The sequence below is a fragment of the Ambystoma mexicanum genome, chromosome 2q (genome assembly GCF_040938575.1).
Source record: "Ambystoma mexicanum isolate Mex_15411 chromosome 2q, UKY_AmexF1_1, whole genome shotgun sequence".
NCBI lineage: Eukaryota > Metazoa > Chordata > Amphibia > Caudata > Ambystomatidae > Ambystoma > Ambystoma mexicanum.
In genome coordinates, this window is record NC_090924.1 from 215416974 (window position 1) to 215436757 (window position 19784).

The 19784-nt window shown below is 45.2% G+C and overlaps 1 protein-coding gene across 2 annotated transcripts in view; it reads right to left on the reverse strand.

Moving 5' to 3' along the window:
• Nucleotides 1–1560: 1560 nt before the first annotated feature.
• The window catches only part of GDE1 (glycerophosphodiester phosphodiesterase 1), a 229633-nt gene continuing 211409 nt past the window's right edge, over nt 1561–19784 (reverse strand). For both annotated transcript variants that reach the window (XR_011303205.1, XM_069647147.1), the window contains one exon: nt 1561–2503. Coding sequence is in view for 1 of the 2 variants with exons in the window: in XM_069647147.1 (XP_069503248.1) it covers nt 2356–2503 (148 nt within the window). In the remaining variant the exon portion in view is untranslated. The remainder of the gene's footprint in view (nt 2504–19784) is intronic.

Sequence of the window (19784 nt, forward strand, 5' to 3'; positions counted from 1 at the left end):
CAGAGATAGGAGAGAAGTGAAATTGGGGAATCGAGGGACATCTTGAAAATAAGCCCTTCCCAATATTGTTCGTGGTCAACAGAAGTGTATCCTTTTTCTGGGCTATATTGGCCCTGATGCCATTTAATTTATTTTGCATAGCATCCTGCATGTCTTGGCACCATGCTACGCCCTTCTTTGTTGTCTTTGTTGGGTAGACCCTGGGTCGTTTGGTGGTTTTGTTTTCTTTCAGAATTTAAAATAATTCTCTGGCATCAGATTTGGCATTTGTAATTCTAGAATTGTGGAAGGTTTTTTTTGCCTCCACAATCGCTAGTTTATATGCTTTAGCAACAGATTTATACAATTTTTTTTCCATATATAGAAAATTGTACGCATCAATGATTTGCTTTTTTGTACTGATAGCACAATGCAGGGGAATTTTAGTTGGAAACTACTCCGAAAATTAATTTGTGCTGCAACAACAGCATATAGGTATATCACTGAATTATTTGCACATCGCAAAAGTATTGCGGATATCGTTCAACTACACAGTTATCAGAAATAGTGTGCTATAGCTTGATTCAACAGTCTGCTACATCTAAAATATATTCTGTTAGTGCTTCCATTCGTCTATGAAGTTCTTTTTCCAAATACAACCACATTTATATGAACAATGAAAAAGCTCTGTAACGCCTAGAAGTGCCCCACAAACTTGTTTTTTGGATTAGTTATTGGCGTGTGCATGTAAGCCGCATCCTTTTTAATTCCCAAGGCAGATTATGTGTCCTTTAAACTGACAGCCAGAAAACAAACTGAAACAACTGAACATATGCCGACGCAAATTACACCCATTGGATTTGACAATGGCACAGGTTGAAACAAATAGCACATACGTAGTGTACTTTAGGATTGTGAAATTGTATTTATTACCGTTTTCCTTCAGTGAGCCGGATATATTTGGAGCACAAGGTAGTAGACACTTTGGAGAACAGCTCTTTGTTAAGATGCATAAGTGTAGTGTTCATTTTATAATCCATTCAGAAATACCAGCCTGTAAATTGTGGCACGGGGATGCTGTAAAATATTAGTTGCTGCATTTGGCGTCCTTACCCTGCCACCACTTGCAAATAGGCTTTCCTAAACAGATTATACTAGTTACACTGCAATCACGACGAGCTTTACTAAAGCGCGATTTTCAAAGTGAGAAACACGTGTTAGCTTTCTTGTGCTCCAAACAAGTAATGCGAATTAAAGGAAGAATTGAATAAATGCAATCTCACAAACTAGACACAGGCTTTGTGCCATTTGTCTCACCAATTCGAATGCCCAATCCAATGGGTGGCATTTTCATGGCATTTGAACATATCTCGGACACTGGGTCTCGCTGCATAGGGAAAAATATTCTTTCGTGAGCGCAAAGCAGGTTCATTCGCCACCCCGTTGGGTTCATTTCCCAAGCGAATGTGCATTTCAGGAGTACAAGCAAGTGTAGCATTAGCCAAACTACAGAAAAAGAAATCCGAGCTGGCAGAAAGTAAAACATGTCCATGTGCTAAGAGAGCAAAAGAGCCAAACAGATTTACAGTACATTTTAATCTTTAATGGTCAGAGGAAATTGAAATAGGGGTTGAGGTTGTAAAGGGAGGACTCCCATGGTAGCATCGATCTCATGCCTAGGGGCCTCGTGTGGTGTCCTAGCTACTCACTTAGAAAAGAGATTTGAAAAACAGCAGCGACTGTAGTTTCTAATCTTTGTCATATTGGTAACAGTGTTCCCATAAATTGATGCGAGAAAGAAGCCAGTTGATGGGGTGTATAAATATAAACCAGTGCGATTTGGACAATTGCATTCAAAACCAATACATTTGACATGGCTGCCAGATGTATAGAAAGATTTAATAAATTGTGGCTAAGACAATTGCACAGGCACATTTTATTCATAATATTAAGCAATAAGGCCCAACCTGAGTGTGCACCTATACCATCATTAGATCACACATTCAAAATTCCAACGTATCAATGGAAAGGACTAAAGGCACCATGGGACACAATGGGCAATGTGCAGTAAGAACACTTCATTCCATTACAAAAACACAGACAATGGCACAGTTTGACAAAGATACAGTACCGCTTATTTGTCTAAAACCAAAAATAAGGGAAAATAATGCAAGAGCTGACACGTGCCCCTCTTTGTAAACAGCAGGCCAACTAAAATCTGATATTTAGGATTCCAGCGCACTTGCTCTTTCAATATAAAATAACCAAACTTCATTGCCACGAAGTCTCTCAAAGTGACGAGTCCATGTTGATTTCCATCAGAGGAAGGTATAAATCACACGTGAAGCAGAAATCCTTCCTCCGAAAGGGGGCCAATCAGACATGAGGGCTGCAGGTTTCCAGCAGGCTGTCCGTCATGTAGCAGCTCTGGAGAACGGCCTGGTAGTAACCTTTCTCCGAGAAATCATTAACTGTCCAAGCAACGACTTCCACTCCTCGAGACATCCATTGCCTCACATAGGTTCTGCAAAAAGGACAGAGCAAATGGGGGACAATTAACTATTCAACTACAGAAACAATAACACACAAGCAATGCTATAGACATTACACAAGCAGACTACTTCTTACTTTTGCACAAGTAATTTAATTTAGGTCGGCAGAATGACACACTAATGAAAATGCAAAGTCAGGTTGTTTTTAAACAGAGATAAAGGACACTGAATAATGATAGTTGGAGTCCTGCATCCATGCATATATAAATACAAAATTACAAATATCTTAGGCTCTATCCAGACGGTGGAAAAAATGTTAAGAGGCCTTAACAGAAAAAAAAGTGTATGCATATTAAAGAGAAAAGGAAGCAGATAAGCATGAGCTACATTGAAGAGAAACAGGTTTACTTACAAAGACAAGCAAACATCTTTCACAAAATTGAGTTTTGGGGATGAAATAAAATGAGTGAAAAGTGCGAAGTCCAGGTTTAAATGTCTTAAAACCAGCTACAAGACCAAAGGAATGTAGCCCCAAGCATATAGCGCACTACAAGTTACATGTATGACCAGAATAGACAATGTAACGTGAAGGGCTCTGAATCAGAGTAACATCAGCAGCTAGGTATATCCGGATGTCCTGACATATTTCAGGACTGTATTGAATCTTAATGAGTCTGTGGACCTCTCACCAAATTATTGCTCTTGTGCAGCAGAGAATCTTTAAAAAAAAAAATTTTAAAAAAATTCTGAATTTTAAAAAAATGAGACACCAAGACTATAAATGTCACAAGATGGGCACATTATCAGCCATTTATGAACAAGAGGCAAAGTCTTAGTTACTTACCTGTAACTGTATTTCTCCAGCATTGGTATCTTTCATAGATTCACATGCTTGAATATTCCCCGTCGTCAGACTGGGAATCCTCAGTGATTTACATAATGATTACAATTATTTAAATATGTACATTATTTCCATAGAAATATGAGTGTAGATAGCCCATTATGGTCTATGAGCCATCCACTTGGGTGGTCCCTCCACCTCACTTTGGTCCTTTATGGCCCCAACCAATGAGGTGGCAGGGTTTAAGCTCCGCCCGAGTCAGCCATCTTCAGATTTTGAACGGTAGAGACTACAGTATGATGGGTGCTGAGTGTAGGAGCAGCCTCTAGCGGAGGCTAGTGGGCGCTTGTGAATCTATGAAAGATACCAATGCTGGAGAAATACAGTTATAGGTAAGTAACTAAGACCTCTCCAGCATTGGATCTTTCATAGATTCAGATGCTTGAATAGAATACCAAGCAGTTAAAACTTGCCCACATCATCTATATATAGATATGCAGAAAAACTTCTGCGAGCCTTTGCCATAAAGCAACACCAAGGTTACATATCTAGGGAAAGGCGGGAGGAAGGCTGATCCTACCTTGTGCAAAGAGATGGCGGATCACTGCCTGGCCAACTGCAGATTCTTCATTGGTATCTTCTGTCATGCAGTAATGCTTGGCGAACGTGTGGCGAGTGCTCCAGATAGCGGCTCTGCAAATGTCCTTCAAAGCTACCCCTGCGTGAAAAGCCACTGAAGCTGCCCTCCCTCTGGTGGAGTGCACCGAAGGAGGTCTGGTGAGGGGATCGCCTTTGTATTGTTGACAGTGGGTGACACAGAGAAACCCAACGTGCCAAACTTTGTTTTGAAATATGTTGACCTTTAGTGCGTCCAGAAAAAGCAATGAACAATCTGTTGGAGGAGCGGAACTCCTTAGTTCTCTGTAGGTACAACTTTAGGACCCTTGCCACACCTAGAGAATGTAAAGATCTTTCTGCATCAGATGTGTGATTCTGGAAGAAAGTTGGGAGGACAATGCGCTCCGTGAGAGTCATCTCCGACAAAACTTTGGGAAGGAATTTAGGATGGGTTCTCAGAATGACTCGGCCTTTGTGGAACAAGGTAAAAGGAGGTTCTGATGAATAAGCTTGCAACTCACTGATCCTCCTGGCAGATGTGATGCCTATCAAGAAAGCTGTTTTCCACGATAAGAATTTAATATTGCATCTATGAATAGGCTTGTAAGGTGGTTCCATTAGAGCCGTCAGTAACGTGGTTAGGCTCCAGGATGGTACCGATGTTGGCTAAGTGGGAAAGTACGCATCAGCCCTTTCAGTAAGATCTTAACAGCTGGTAGAGTGAGCAAAAACTGTTTATCTGGGTTTGTTGTATATGCTGCTATGGCCGATAGATGAACCTTATAGAGGATATAGATAATCCTGCTTTTGCCAAGTACAGTAAATAAGGCAGTACTTGCTCGACCGATGCTGTGAGAGGGTCCACTGAAGATGTTTCGCACCATTTGGAGAAACCAGTACATTTATGGGTATAGGTGATGCGGGTTGAAGGAGCTCTAGAGGCCTTGATAATATCCCAGCAATCTGCAGGGAGATCCAGATTCATACATTTTCGCTGCTCAGGAACCGGGATATGCTCGCTGGGTCGTGTTGGAGGACCTTGCGGTTCTGCTGCGTCAAAAGCTCCTGATGAGCTTTGAGGTGAATCGGGGGCCGACGGGAGAGGCATTGTAGAGTGGAGTACCAGATCTGCCGGGCCCAATCCGGAGCTATCAGGATCATTGAACAATTCTGTTCTTTCCGTCTGCATAGAACTCTCGATATGAGATGGATGGGGGAAGGCATAAAGGAATTTTCCTGTCCAAACCACTGAGAACGCATCTGCTACTGACCAATGTTCTGGGTAGCTGAAGGAGAATTTGTGGCATTTCATGTTGGCTTTGGTGGCGAACAGGTCGATCTGCAGATGACCCCATTTGGAAATTATTAATTGGAATTCTTTCTCGTCTAGTTCCCACTCATGAGTTGTCGTGAACGCTCTTAATTTGTCCGCTAGGACACTGTCCACTCCCGGGAGATGTTATGCTTTGATTTGTACTCTGTGGTGCAGTGCCCATGCCGAGAGGAGTTGAGCTTCTTGTGACACGGTTTCTGACTTGGTGCCTCCTTGTTTGTTCGTGTAATGCATGGAGGTAGTATTGTCTGTCTGGATGATCAACTGGCCGGCTAATACCGGAGGGAAGGCTTTCAGCACCCACCGTATTGCCCTGAGCTCTAAGACATTGATGTGTAGAAGAGATTCCTGAGTGGACCATGTGCCCTTGGTTTGAAGGTCTTCTAGATGGGCCCAGAGCCGGACAGAGATGCATCTGTCCTGGGGATAAGGGTAGATGTTGGTGCCTGAAAGGGAATTCCCTGTAACAGGTTTTGAGGTGAAGGACGTGAGTCATTCTGATAAGTAAATCCTTATTGTCCATCTTGACCTTTCTAATGTATAGATCTACTGATTATTGTGTTTAAGATGCATCTGCTTCTAGATGGCACACTATACTATGGTATGACTGAGTCCAACATACTGGGCAGTACCCATGTCCCCTACCCCAATAGGAAGGGACAGGGGGAGTCAATTCTGTAGCGATGTGACTGACACACATTTCCGTAGACCTAGAGCCACCACAGTCCTGCTCGACATCCTGAATCCCGGATGTCCCCTATGCTTTGGTAGGTATGAGCAGCCCCCCAGAGATTCAGTTTAGATTAACAACTGTCCCTCGTGTTATCGAATAGTATATTTTTTCCTCTCACGATAAAAAGGATTGACGAACAAGTTGTTGTGAATCAGCACTACCTTTGTAACTTAGGCGAACAGAACATTGTCCGGTGAATTAAGCAAGCAAGGTATAAGCTTGATGTGTTTTCTGGAACCTTATTAACTGTGGTTTCAGTCTTTTTCAGTACTGCCTATACTTTAATTGACAATGCCTAGAAATTCGCATTCTAAGCTATAAACCGCTCTTTTACAGGGGGAACCACCTGTTGATGCTTTTGTATGATGAATCCAACGTAATCAGACTTTGGTAACCAAGTGAAACTGACACATTGACAGTGTCCGTCTGAATTTCTCTTTCTCAGAACATTTTATGAATTTCTGCGTCTATTATATTTTCCCACTTTTGATATTGCCCCTGAAGAATTTCCATGTAGTAAACCCGTAATAGGAAAGAAACATGTTGGGCTGGCTTTTATGCAATGTTGACATTTAATTGTTGTATGAATGAATGAACAATGTTTTACGAATGAGGATGATTGGTATGAATGTCACGAGTGGGTGGGTATTCTAATGAAGAACTAAATCTGGTTGTTTTTCATTATATAGATTTTGATTTGTTTTGAATCTTCTGTGTACTGGTCCAAGCTAAGTAATCACACTGTCTTGGACTTACACGATGTGGTTGTTCTCGAATGTTTTGTCTATAGCCTTTTAACTATATAACTTTTCCCCTCTATTGATTAAATCCATGAGAGATGAATTAACCTGGTTATTGTATCAAACCAATATAATGCAAATGAGTTTGAAATAAAAATCCTTTAAAGAAAATATACAAAAAAAAGTATTTGTTTGGGATTCTTTTCCATATGCTGCCCTTAAGTTGGATATGGGTTCATCAACTTGAGTTCGATGGTTGGTTCAGGTACACCCTGTTGAAATAACGGTATCGTTTTGGAGTCACCAGCTCTGTTTGCTTGACAAGGGTTCCGCCCTTAATGTGAGGGTCTGCTGGTGACTCATCTTTTCCCGCAACCTCTTCGATGGTGGAATTCACCTCAAATAATATCCTAACACAAAGTACTTTGAGTAATGTCTGCGGTAGTTGAACTGTATCCTCCCATGAGCCGAGTGCCTGTTTCCATTGGTGGTCCAGGGCCACCTGGATTGGTCTAATGCGAAGCTTGCAATTTGGTATGAGGAATATACATGGGAACATCATGCCCAGGAGAGATTTGTAAGAGCGTACTGTGGTTGTCGCTCTGTTTAGGAACCATGAGGTCAAGTGGAGAATAGCTGTTATTCTGTCTGCCGAGGGTCTTACCCTGGGGATGCAGGTGTGGTCTGCAGCCAGGAAGAGAACTGTTTTGCTGGGCACTGGGCAGGATTTTGTTTCGTTGATGGAAAACCCTAACCCTTTTAAAAGTTTTATTGTTCCCGAAACTGCCAAGTGTGTGAGTTTGTATGAGCTTGCCCTTATCAACCAAATATGGGAAGACTTCTGTTCCTGTCCTTCTGAGTTTTGCCGCTACCAGTGCAAGACACTTGGTAAAAACTCTCGGTGCCGACTTTAGACCGAATGGGAGAATACGGAATTGGAAGTGCAACTCCCCTATTGCGAACCTGAGGAACTGTCTGTGGGCATTATGAATGGGAATGTGGAAATAGGCGTCTTCCAAATCTAGAGTGGCCAGGAAGTCGTGCTGGTTTAGCCAAGGTAAGACACTTTGCAGGGGTATCATCTTGAATTTGATGCGCTTGATGAACTTGTTGAGCGCTCTTAGATCCAGTATAGGTTTCCACTGACCGTTTTTCTTCTGATCAGGAAGAAACGGGAGCAAAAACCTCTTTCCTTCTGTTGGTATTGGACAGGTTCAATAGCTGCTTTTAGTAGCAGTTTTTGAATCTCGGACATGAGATGTCTTAAAAGATATACCTTGCGAGGTGTGGGAGCAAGGGATGGAGGTTGATCTAGAAATTCTATAGTGTGACCCTTGCAGATCACCTGCAACACCCACTTGTCCGATGTTATTGACTGCCAACGATGGAGAAATTGGCTTACTCTTTCCCCCACAGGGATGCGACGTTGAGGGGAAAACATGATCTGTCAATTTTGTTTGCCCTGGGTAGAACCACGCCTTCCCCTCTGGGAATACCTGCTGGAGGTTTGGTGGTATCTGTTGTCCTGGAAGGCGTTTCCCTGCGTTTCTTGGCCATAAGAGGAACGATTGAAGCCTCTGAATTTGGATGATAAACCTCAAAAGGAACAAAAAGATCTACAGTCTTTGTCCTGGTCTTTAATGGAACTGATGGCTCGAGCAGTGTCCGTGTCTGTCTATATTCCTTTGATGTGGTCATCGATCTTCTTACCAAATAAGTCTTGACCATTGAAAGGCATGTTCAAATTTTGAGCTTGCAGTTCCGGTCTGAGGTTTGTAGCTTTCAACCAGGCTTGTCTCCTTAGAACAGTACCGCAAGCCATTTGCCTGAAACCTGATTCTGCCACGTCCACTGCTGCATCAATCATATGATCTGAGGTAGCTTCCGCGTCTGCTATGATTGTTCTGGCTTCTTCCTGAAGATCCGCTGGTAAATACCTGGTTAGTTTAGACATACACAACCATAGTTCATGGTCAAAACACGCTGTAATGGCTAGTGCATTTCCTGCTCGGATGGTGAGAGGCTGACGAGGATATCTTCCTGCCCATGGCCTCTAACTTACGGCCTTCCTTATCAGGAGGTGCTGATACGGGCGATGAAGGATTGGCCAACTTTTTTCTGGCTGCCAACATGATGACAGAATCTGGTTTAGTATGTTCCCTCAGACAAAGTGGCACGGTGTCAGGAGCTTTGTAATTCTTTTCCGGTCTTGAAACCAGAGCGGGGGTAGATAAAGGACGGTGCCAATATCTTTGACCCAGATTCCCATGTGGTATCAAGAAGAGGAATGGTTGTGACTGTCCTCCTGCGTTTGTCCCTGTGTTCATAAAGCACTGACTTTTTCTCTTCAAATGCGACTTGAAGCTTGAATAAGTCTGCAGCTTTGCCAATAATGCTATGGAAAGATACCAAATCGTCTGGTGGTGAAGAATTGGGGAGCCTTTCTTTCTGGGTTTTTCAACTATGTAGTCATCCCATTTTCTACGAGTGTCAGGCTCATGAGTGATCTCCCCTTCCTCAGGGTCAGAAAAATCTCGGAAAGGATCCTATTGCCAGTCTGAGACCAATGCGATTGAAGGAGACTCTCTTGGTGTGCTATGCCGAGGCGAGATGCTCTGAGAAGGCGGTACCTCTTTTGGTATGGATGACTTATTCTTTTCCACTTGACGTCGGTTGAATTCTTCAATGATCCTTTGCATTGATTCAGAGAGCTGGTCTGAAGGATCGGCAGGTTCATCCACAGTCGGTTGACAGGGAGGACTGTTCCTTGGGGGTAAGGCAAGGTTGCCCAGCAACAGATTCTGTGTCTGAAAACTCCACCTGAACAATGATGTTTGGGAGTTCTGTCATCTCTCCCAAAGGAGAAAGTTGTGCTCCTATCGGTTCATGATTCACTGATAAACGAAGCACTGTTTTTTCATTGGATGGTTTAACAGTGGCGTCTGCGGCGGCTGTTTTGGGTTTTGGTTTCTCCGTGGATGACGGAATTAACTGTCATCGACGGCGCCATTGTGTGCTTCGTTGACAGTGGCTTTGTGGACAATGACGACTTCGTTGACGGTGGCTTTGTGAACGATGACTTTGTCGACGGTGGAGTGTTTATCCGTTGACGGAATCTTCATGGAGGAGAGACTCTTGGACGAGTGTTGGGACTCCTTCGTCGACTAATGTTTCGTCGAGGCTGATTTTGATGATGAACATTTGGTCGTTGATGAGGAGGTTTGAAGTGTCATTGTCGATACAAGTTTCGCCGACGGCTTGGTTGTCGATGGGCCTCTATCACAATGACCGCCCGTAGACGGCTTATCCGTTGACGATTGCCCCCCCAGGGTTTTTTTAAAACACCTCCTTACATTTGGAGGTGTTTTTTTCTACAGGATGCCGTTTCTTGTGATCCCCAGATTTCAAAGATGGTATTTTCACCTTTTTTACTTTTGTGAGAAGGTGAGACACTCCTTTCCATTGAAGAGGCCCTTCTCTTAGAAGAGTATTTCTCTCAGATGGTTTAGAAGAATGTACAGGAGCTGTCTTGGCAGATTCTTCGTCAGAAGATAGACCTTTGACTTCTAGATGGTGAAGAAGTCTTCTGTGTCTATCCTGCAGGGTCTTGTTGGAGAAAGTCCTGCAAATGTCACATTTATTTATATCATGAGGATACAAGCAGCAGATGCATTGCTCATGAGGATCCTTCATGTAGACAAGTTTCTTCATGCACCTCTTGCAGTCCCTGAACAGGGAAGGCTTCTTGGCAGTTGGAAGTTCAGCCATGTTCTGAAGAGGATTTCACTCAACGATTTTATGATGAGATAAAGTGTTTTCTGAGCCCAGAAACACAGAGCAGAAAGCTCTTGAACAGGAGATCTCAAAAAGATATAATTTGTGTAAAAGAAATATACCTAACGAAAAATTATAAGAAAAGCTCAGAGAGCTGGAGGATTCCCCCTGTCAGACTGTGGTAAAAAATCTGAAGATGGCTGACTGGGGAGGAGCTTAAATCCTGCCACCTCATTGGCTGGGGCCATAAAGGACCAAAGTGAGGTGGATGGACTACACAAGTGGATGGCTCATAGACCATGATGGGCTATCTACACTCGTATTTCTATGGAAATAATGTATATATTTAAAATGTTTTAATAATTATTTAAATCACTGAGGATTCCCAGTCTGACGACAGGGAATATTCAAGCATCTGAATCTATGAAAGAGCCAATGCTGGAGAAGCTGCATTTCTGAACACAGACAAAAGGTTCATGATTCATCATCCTGTCCCTATATCGGATATGGAAGAATTCATAGGTGGCAAACTCATTGCGGCTGCTTCCTCGCATTTGTATTATGGGGGCATCCCCCTACTTAGCATCACTTCAACTATTCAGAATTAAATTTAAAACCAGTTTTAAAAAAAATAAATAAAAAAAATGACTATGGGGGTGTGGGCTTGGACGCCAACCAAGATGGCTGCACTCGCCCATAGATGCATGGAGATGCATGCTACAAGAGCCATATAAGACCAACTCGGAGTGGCGGAGACCCACGTAATGGTTGAGGATCAGCATCGGAGTGCACCTTGCGGTGGCAGGGTTTGACAGTGGGGCTGATACTCCTTAGAAGGACTACATAAGCTTTCCCATCATCCAAGCAGTGGGCCACGACCAGGCCCGAGCTTAGTTGGAAGAGACGGAGGCACAGAGCACCAGCAAGGGCTCCTACAATAAAGTGTGGCACACACAGAGACCGATGCTCAAGGAATGAAGGTGGCGCAGTAAAGAGAGCGCCGGAAGGCACCTACCGAGGGCATTGGAGGAGACGGCATCTGGGAGAGCAGGCAGTGACTCACTCTTGGTTCCCAGCAACAGTTGCGGCTGGCGAGTACGGGGCACTGGGGGAACGCTCGGGCCCAGAGGAAGATCCAATCTGGAAGGTTCCAACCGTAGAGAGACAGTAAAGGAGTAACACCAGGTCAGGGGTGGGGAGCCAATCAGCACTTCGCCCATTCAGAAGAGGAAAAAGAGATGGGGCGGACATCTTAACTACAGGCATGGGGAGAATACCTTTGAAAGCAATCTCACCTGATTGACCAGATGTTTGCTAGAGGTGTATAGTAGTGGGCTTTAAGGTGATTGTGATGCTTATTCATCAAATCGTAGTAGCCCAAAGTCCATCGACTCCAAGGGCTGTTGTAACGGCTTTGCAGTGCCCAAATGTTGCCTACCAAGTTCAAAGCTTGCTTACCAGAAGATCTGAAACAGCGTAAGTTGTATTCAGAAACCCAATGTAAAAGAGGCATCACGTTCCACATTACATGGCGCATGTCCAATTTGCAGCATGGCAACAGTAAAAACAAATTAAAAAGAAAGTGGCATACTGACTTCTACGCACCTCACAGTCTCAAGTATATGATGTGATATGATATGTTTATTTATATAGCGCCTATACACAATGTGTTTCAAAGCGCTTCAAGGCAAGGGAGGTAACAAGGGACAATACAATGACATTCTTACATGCCATGAACAGCAAGGATTTGAAATTAACTATCGTACTCGGCCTGACGACATTTCATATAGTGCAAGAGCTAAGGCATAGATAAGGAAGGGAGGGAGGGAGGAGGAGAGTGGGAAAGAAATGGAAACAGACAAGCGACTACTGTACTAGGTCTGATGACATTTCTGGTAAAGCTGGAGAAAAACAAGACGTGAGGGAGAGGGGTGCAGAAAGGTAGGGGGGAACAAAACAAGCGACTATCATACTAGGGTTGACGTCATTTCAGATAGTGCAAGAGCTAAGACATAGATAATGAAGGAAGGGGGAGAGTGGGAAGGAAATGGAAACAGACAGGCGACTACCGTACTAGGTCCGACAACATTTCTGGTAGAGCCAGAGAAAAACGAGAGTTGAGGGAGAAGGGTGCAGAAAGGTAGGGGAGGAACAAAACAAGCGACTATCATACTAGTCCTGACAACATTTCAGATAGTCCTGGAGGGGCTGTGGGGAGGAAAAAACCAGTAAGGGTTAGGGGGAGGAGACAGACGAGGTTGCTATCATACTGGGTGCAGGGACAATTCTGATAGAGTAAGTGCATAGAAGAAAGTAAGGGAAGGAGATAGGAAAAGGGAGAAGAGAAAGGAGGAGAGAACAGAGAGTTAGCAGTCAAAAGAGTGGAGAAGCAAGAGGGGAGAGTGAATACAATTGCAGAAGTCAGTAGTAAAACAATGTTGCAAGCCAGGATACAAGATGAAGATGGGAACAGCATGATTCAGGACCACCATGAGTATAAGATGCAAAGGAAGTCCAGCATGAGAGTTGAGAATGGGTGAAGCACTGTGAAAGAAGTCCATAAAAGTCAAATCCAGCATTGGCCACAAGACGGTGATGGTGAAACCAGAATTTATCAGGACAGACTCCTGCAGAAGTAGGCTTGAGGGGAGAGAGGGGGGAGCAGGGTAGAAGAATCAAGCAAAACAGGCAACACCTGTGTGCAAGAATATTGGGGGCACAAGGGAACATCACTGGGGACCAGAGGAGGTGGGGATGGCCTGTGGGGACAAAGGGAGTAACACATGTTGGTGCATGCTTCCTTACTGTCTGAGCAGGGGGTCGGGCCCTGGGTCCTCCTGGTCCAAACAGGAATTGCACTTCGCGTAGGACACCCGGGCAAGAGACGCCCTTGATCTAATAGTTAAGAGCAGGAAGGAAGAGGCAGGGCTAAGAAGGTGGGTTATGCTTAGGCCAGGTGATCTAGATCCACTTGCACCTGCTCCCCATCTGCAGGCTCATCCAACCAGGACACGCCCAGAGCCTCGTCACTGTCGAGGGACACAGTGATGGATGCAATGGAATGTACTGAATAAAACAAACTATCTTGTGCTTGGAGAGTAAAGTTGATAACTTGACTGAGAAGGTGACAATTGGAAACCAGGACCTCCATGTTAGCGCAAAAAACCTCAAGAGTTGGAACGACCAGGTGCCCAAACGATCCAGTGTAGCGCCTGGGAAAATAAATGGAGGCAGTGGTTAAGGGTAATAGGAACATGAAAAACAGGCTTGAATATCTGAACAAGTCAGTTATCAGCCTCCCATAAGGTGTGGAAGGTGAAGACCAGATCTTTTTCGTGGCAAAATGGCTTTCAGAGATGCTGGCCTTGGAAGCAGGGGAGGATCCGATCTACATAGAAAAATGCAATAGGATTAAGCTCCATACCAATGACTGATGGGAAGGCTCACGTGGAGCCAACCCTTATAAAGTCTCTGATGCAAGGAGGAAGGATAGAATCCTGAGGGCATCTTATCTGCAAATACGAAAGGAACCCTTGAGTAACAGAAACATAAGATTATAATCTTCCCGGACCTAGCGCCTGTAACTGAGAAAAGGAGGAGGGGACTGAACTCACCTAAGAAACCCTTTATTGTGCAAGGGGTCAAAGGAGGGTTTTTGTGGCAGGCTAAACGGTGAGTCACTTGGAAGGGCAAGGAATACATTCTTTGGGATGCGGAGAGAGCAGAGAAATTATTAAACACGATTCTGTAGTGGCAGGAACGGACACAGACAAGGGATGAATATATTAGTGGCTTACACCTGTTAAGAGTGGACACCCCGAAGAAGGTTGTCTAGAAAGACTCATCTTCTAGGTAATAGTGTGTGGTGTGTGTGTTCAACTGTATTTTTATTGGAATGCAGAAAAAGATTGTAGGCACCAAAGAAATGTGCCCTCTCGATAAAGAAATATGTTAGGAGGAGTCAAGCAGCTGTGGTCCCTGGACCCCAGCACACAACCAAATGCTGGTGATACAAATATACAAGAGCTTGGTGTAGGAGCTAAAGCGCTGACTAGGTGCGTAATATGGACTCAGAATCCGCCCTAGAGTTAAGGTGCTCCCATAGGAACAACTTAAAATTCTATTGTTAATAACTTTTGATTTGAGTAAAGGATTTGACCAAAATTACAAAGGTAATTAGGGACTCGCAGGATCCCCCTACACAGCAAAGTTTCCTAAAGATCCATTAAAAAATAATAAAGTTTTTAAGAAGACAAAAAATGTTTTCCGAAGTTGCGGCCTACTTCCCAATCATTTTCCCATAGACAAACAAGGCCAATTTTTGCCAAAGCGCACAGCCCAAACTGCTGGACGGATTTGGACCAGGTCCAAAACAACTTGGGCACGAAGCGCTAACTTGCAATCCTTTTGTGGCTTGGGGTGATTCCGTGCAGTAGTTTTTTAAATATTGGATGGACAAGGGGGTGCCCACTTCTCAGAAATAGCTATATCTCGGGTAAATTACTGAAACTGTTTTTTTAATAAATATATATACATATATATATATGATACATTACTCACCGTAATCGTATTTCTGTATTTCTGATGCTTGTATCTGCTTAGATTCACATGCTGTGCATAGGCCGACATCTAGTGGAAGCTGCAGAGTATTACAGTTTGTTTTTCGAAACTCAAAAATGGGCGTCGACACAGGGCGTGCCACTAATACTATCCCTAGTGTGACGTCCACTGTACCCAAGATCCCTCACGCGTCTAGGATCCTCAGATTGTATTTTTTCTGACATGAGGTAGCATGAGGAGTAGCGTGAGTACAGATAATCCAAGCAGATAGACAGAAAGGTAAGACTACAAGCAATCATGCGCCTTCTCTCAGAGGGGAGGAAGGGTGGGTCGCATGTGAATCTAAGCAGATACAAGAAATACGATTACGGTGAGTAATGTATCCCTTCTGAGGCTTGTGGAATCTGCTTAGATCACATGCTGTGCATAGATTAGCGAGCAGTACCTGAAGAAGGAGGTGGGATGTGAGAAGGGTCATGAGCAAATAAGTGTCTTAGAACCGCTTGTCCCACTTGTGTATCTGCCTTGGAATGGGTGTCAATGCAGTAATGCTGAGTAAAAGTGTGAATAGAGCTCCAAGTAGCTGCTTTGCAAATGGTGTCAAGGGGTACATTTGCAATGAAAGCCAGAGTGGCCCCAATGCCTCTAGTAGAGTGGGCTCTTGGCGTGAAAGGCAGAGTTCTTTCAGAGAGTGAGTAACACAGCTGGATACAGTTAATAATCCACTTCGAGATGGCACCTTTAGAGACGCGATCCCCCTCTCTGCCTGTAGCTACGGAGACAAACAGTTGATCTGTTTTTCTTAGCGGTCTGGTTTTATTTACATAGTAGAGGACCGCCATACGCACATCTAGGGTGTGTAGTTTCACCTCAGCCGAGCTTTGCGGGTTCTGGAAGAAAGCCGGAAGCTCGATGGACTGGTTTACATGGAATTTAGATATAAATTTAGGTGAGAACCTAGGGTGTGTGCGTAAAACCAGTCTGTCTTTATGGACAGTAATGAAGGGATCCTGCACTGACAGAGCCTGAATTTCACTGACCCTTCTTATAGAAGTAATAGCTACTAAGAAGGCCGTTTTATAAGTCAGGTGTTTGAGACTGCTTTTATGCATGGGTTCGAAAGGGGGGCCCATGAGCTTGGCTAGCACCACATTAAGGTCCCACCCTGGTGGTGGGTTTGAAATCGGAGGGTGAAGTCTCTTTACTCCTTCCATGAAGGTTTTAACTACTGGTACTTTCCACCACGAAACCTTGCTATGGGAAGTGGTGTAAGCTGACAGGGCTGCCAGGTGTACTTTCAGTGAGTTAAAAACCAATCCTGCATCTAGCAGGTGGAGCATGTATGTAACAATAGTGGAAGGAGTGCAATCAACCGGGTTGATTTGTCTACTCTGGCACCAGATAACAAACCTCTTCCACTTGTCAAAGTAACAGTGCCTTGTGTTTGGTTTCCTAGATTCCTTTAGGATGTCCATACACCTCTGTGGCAAATTGAGATGTCCAAACTCTATGACCTCAGGAGCCATGCTGCCAGGTTCATTGAGTTGGGTTGCTGGTGCACTGTTTGACCTTGGTGCTGGGACAGTAGGTTGTACCAGGCTGGAAGTTTGATGGGCTCGCACACCGCCATCCTGCGTAGGTGTGGGAACCACGGTTGTCTTGCCCACATGGGAGCAACTAGGACGAGCGTCATCGATTCTCTGTTCATCTTGTTCACCACTTTCCTGATGAGAGGAGTTGGTGGAAAAGCGTACGCAAACATCCTTGACCAGTTCATCCACAGGGCGTTCCCCTGGGAGTCTGGTTGGGGGAACCTGGATGCAAATCCTGGGCATGATCTGTTTTCGCTTGTGGCGAATAAGTCTATATTGGAAAACCCCACTGAGAGAAGATATCTTCTATGACCTCTCTGTGTAGAACCCATTTGTGTTCCTCTGGGAGGGAGTCTCTGCTCAGAGCATCCGCTAGGGAATTGAGCTCCCCTGGAACATGTTGTGATGACAGGAAGATGTTCCGTCTGAGTGCCCATATCCAGATTTTCTGGGCAAGCTTGGACAGATTTGGCGAGCGAGTCCCTCCTTGCTTGTTCAGGTAGAACATGGCTGTTGTGCTGTCCGTCCGGATTTGCACTGACAGGTTTAGTAGGTGGGGCTCGAACGCCTGAAGCGCTCTGAATACTGCCAGAAGCTCTAGCAGGTTGATGTGGTTCTTGGCCACTGAGTGAGACCAGAGACCCTGAGCTGTGTGGTGGAGATGGTGAGCTCCCCACCCCGTCAGGCAAGCATCTGTAGTGATTATTGCCTGTACTTGGGGATCGTAAAAGGGTTTCCCCTGTGTGAGATTCTCTTGTCCACCAGTGAAGGCTTTGTACCAGTGTTGGCGAAACGACCACTAGATCGTCCCACTGACCACTTGCCTGAGACCACTGTTTCACCAACCATTCCTGCATGGGACGCATGCGCAGGCGCACGTGGGGGACCAGGTAAATGCATGATGCCATCATGCCCAGTAAACGCATTGCTTTGCGTACCGTTATTTGTTGACCGGACTGATAATGCGGAATTTGCAGTAGTATATTCCGAATTCTTTCTTCTGAAGGAAAGGTCAACCCCTCTTGAGTATCTAGGATTGCTCCTAGGAATTGTTTGGAGGTGCTTGGCACCAGGCTTGACTTTTTCTCGTTGATTGAGAAGCCTAACTCGTGGAGGTCGATCGTCCTTTGAATGTTTGTCCTGCAAATTCCTGGGGTTTCCCCCGTTATGAGCCAGTCGTCCAGATAAGGGTACACTGGGATTGCCTCCCTGCGTAGGTGTGCAGCCACCACCGCCAGTACCTTGGTGAATACCCTTGGTGCTGAAGCTATCCCGAAGGGCAGTACCTTGAATTGGTAGTGTCTGCTGTCCACCTTGAAGCGCAAATACTTTCTGTGCGCTGGGAACATGGAAACATGAAAATAAGCATCTTTCATATCCAAGGTTGCCATGTAATCCCCTTTTTTAGGAGGGGGATTACCTCTTGTAGCGTGGTCATACGAGATTTTTGGGGCTTGACATACTTGTTCGCAGGCTGCAAGTCCAATACTGGGCGCATTGTCAAATCTTTCTTTGGCACAAGGAAGTAAGTTGAATAAATACCCTTGTTTACCTGGTGTCCCGGGACGAGTTCTATCGCGTCCTTTTCTAGCAGAATGGCGATCTCCTCGAGGAGAATCTTCTGATGTTCTAAAGAGTGTACTCTTTGTCGTGGAGGATGGTTCCGGGGACGCTGCAGTAGTCCTATACAATATCCTGTGGATACTGTTGACAGCACCCATCTGTCTGATGTGATCCCTTCCCAAGCCAGGGTGAAGTTGGAAATGCGTCCCCCTACTGGGGTTGCATGAGAAGGGACCCTGAACTGAGCGTCACTGCTTTGGTGGAGGCATGCCACCTCCCTTGTTGGGGCTGCCTCTGCCTTTACCACGACCTCTCCTATTACCCCTGCAGTAACCCTGGGTAGACTGTTGGTTGTTGTTCCCCTGTGTACCCTGCCCTCTGGAATAGGTATATCCTCTCTGGGAATTTTGAACGCGTGGGCGACGAAAATTACTATTCCCTCTATGGTTAGGGGGTTTATTGGTTAACTGGCCAAGGGACTTGAGTGTTTCGTATTCGTCCTTGGCATTCTTCAGTGCGTCTTCGACCGCCTTACCAAACAACAGATCGGTTTCCACCGGTTTGTCCAACAATGATGCCTGGGTTTCTGCCTTAAAACCAGACTGCCGTAACCACGCATGTCTTTTGATAACAGTGCCTTCCGCTATCAAACTGCCTGCGTTGTCCGCGGCGTCGAAGGTTGCTTTCAAAATGCAACCAGACACGGCTCTACCCTCTGCGGAAATCCGAGCTAACTGGCCCTTTAAAGGTTCAGGAGCAGAGGCTATGAGTGCCGCGACTTCTTCCCACTGCTGGCAGTTGTAGCTGGCCAACAGGGTGGTGGAGTTTGCAATCCTTGCTTGATAGGCGGACGTTGAGGCTACTTTCCTGCCGAAACCGTATAGTTTTTTGCTCTCCTTGTCGGGAGGAGCTTCTGACGATGACAAGGGTGTTCCAGCCCTCTTACGAGTGTTGGTGACCTCTAGGGAGTCTGGCTTCAGATGTCCTCTTATATAGAGAGGGTCAGACTGGGCCGCCCTGAAAAGTTTTCCAACCCTGGGATTGACTGCTCTGGTGAGGTTCGGGTTCACCAGGGACGGATCTATTCTCCGCTGAATGGACTTAAGGATAGGGATGGTCTGGGCAACAGGCCTCCTTTCTCCCACTAACTCTTCTACGAAGTCCCTTTCCCTCCTGGACACCGTGGGTGTCAATGTGGAAATGTTCTGCTGCGCATGCGAGAACCTCGTTTAGGAGGGGTTGGTTATTGACCGGGGAGTCGGTAACAGGGGCTTCGTTCTCTACCGGGGAATCTACTCTGTATGTTTCCGGGTTCTCCTATTCCTCTTCCTGGTCCTCATCATCCCCCATTGTAGCCCGTCCCGGTTTGCTCTTCTATCATACCAAATTCTTGGTCCTCACAAAAGGAAGCCTCTCCCTGATACAGTGAGTATGGTCTTGCATATGGTTGTACCTCGAAGGGTTCTGACCTCATCGGAGTTTCAAACCGGGGATTTTTACTCGGGGGGGATAGGATCAGTAGAGCCTGAGGGTGTCGCCCCCTGTGGATCATACGAGAG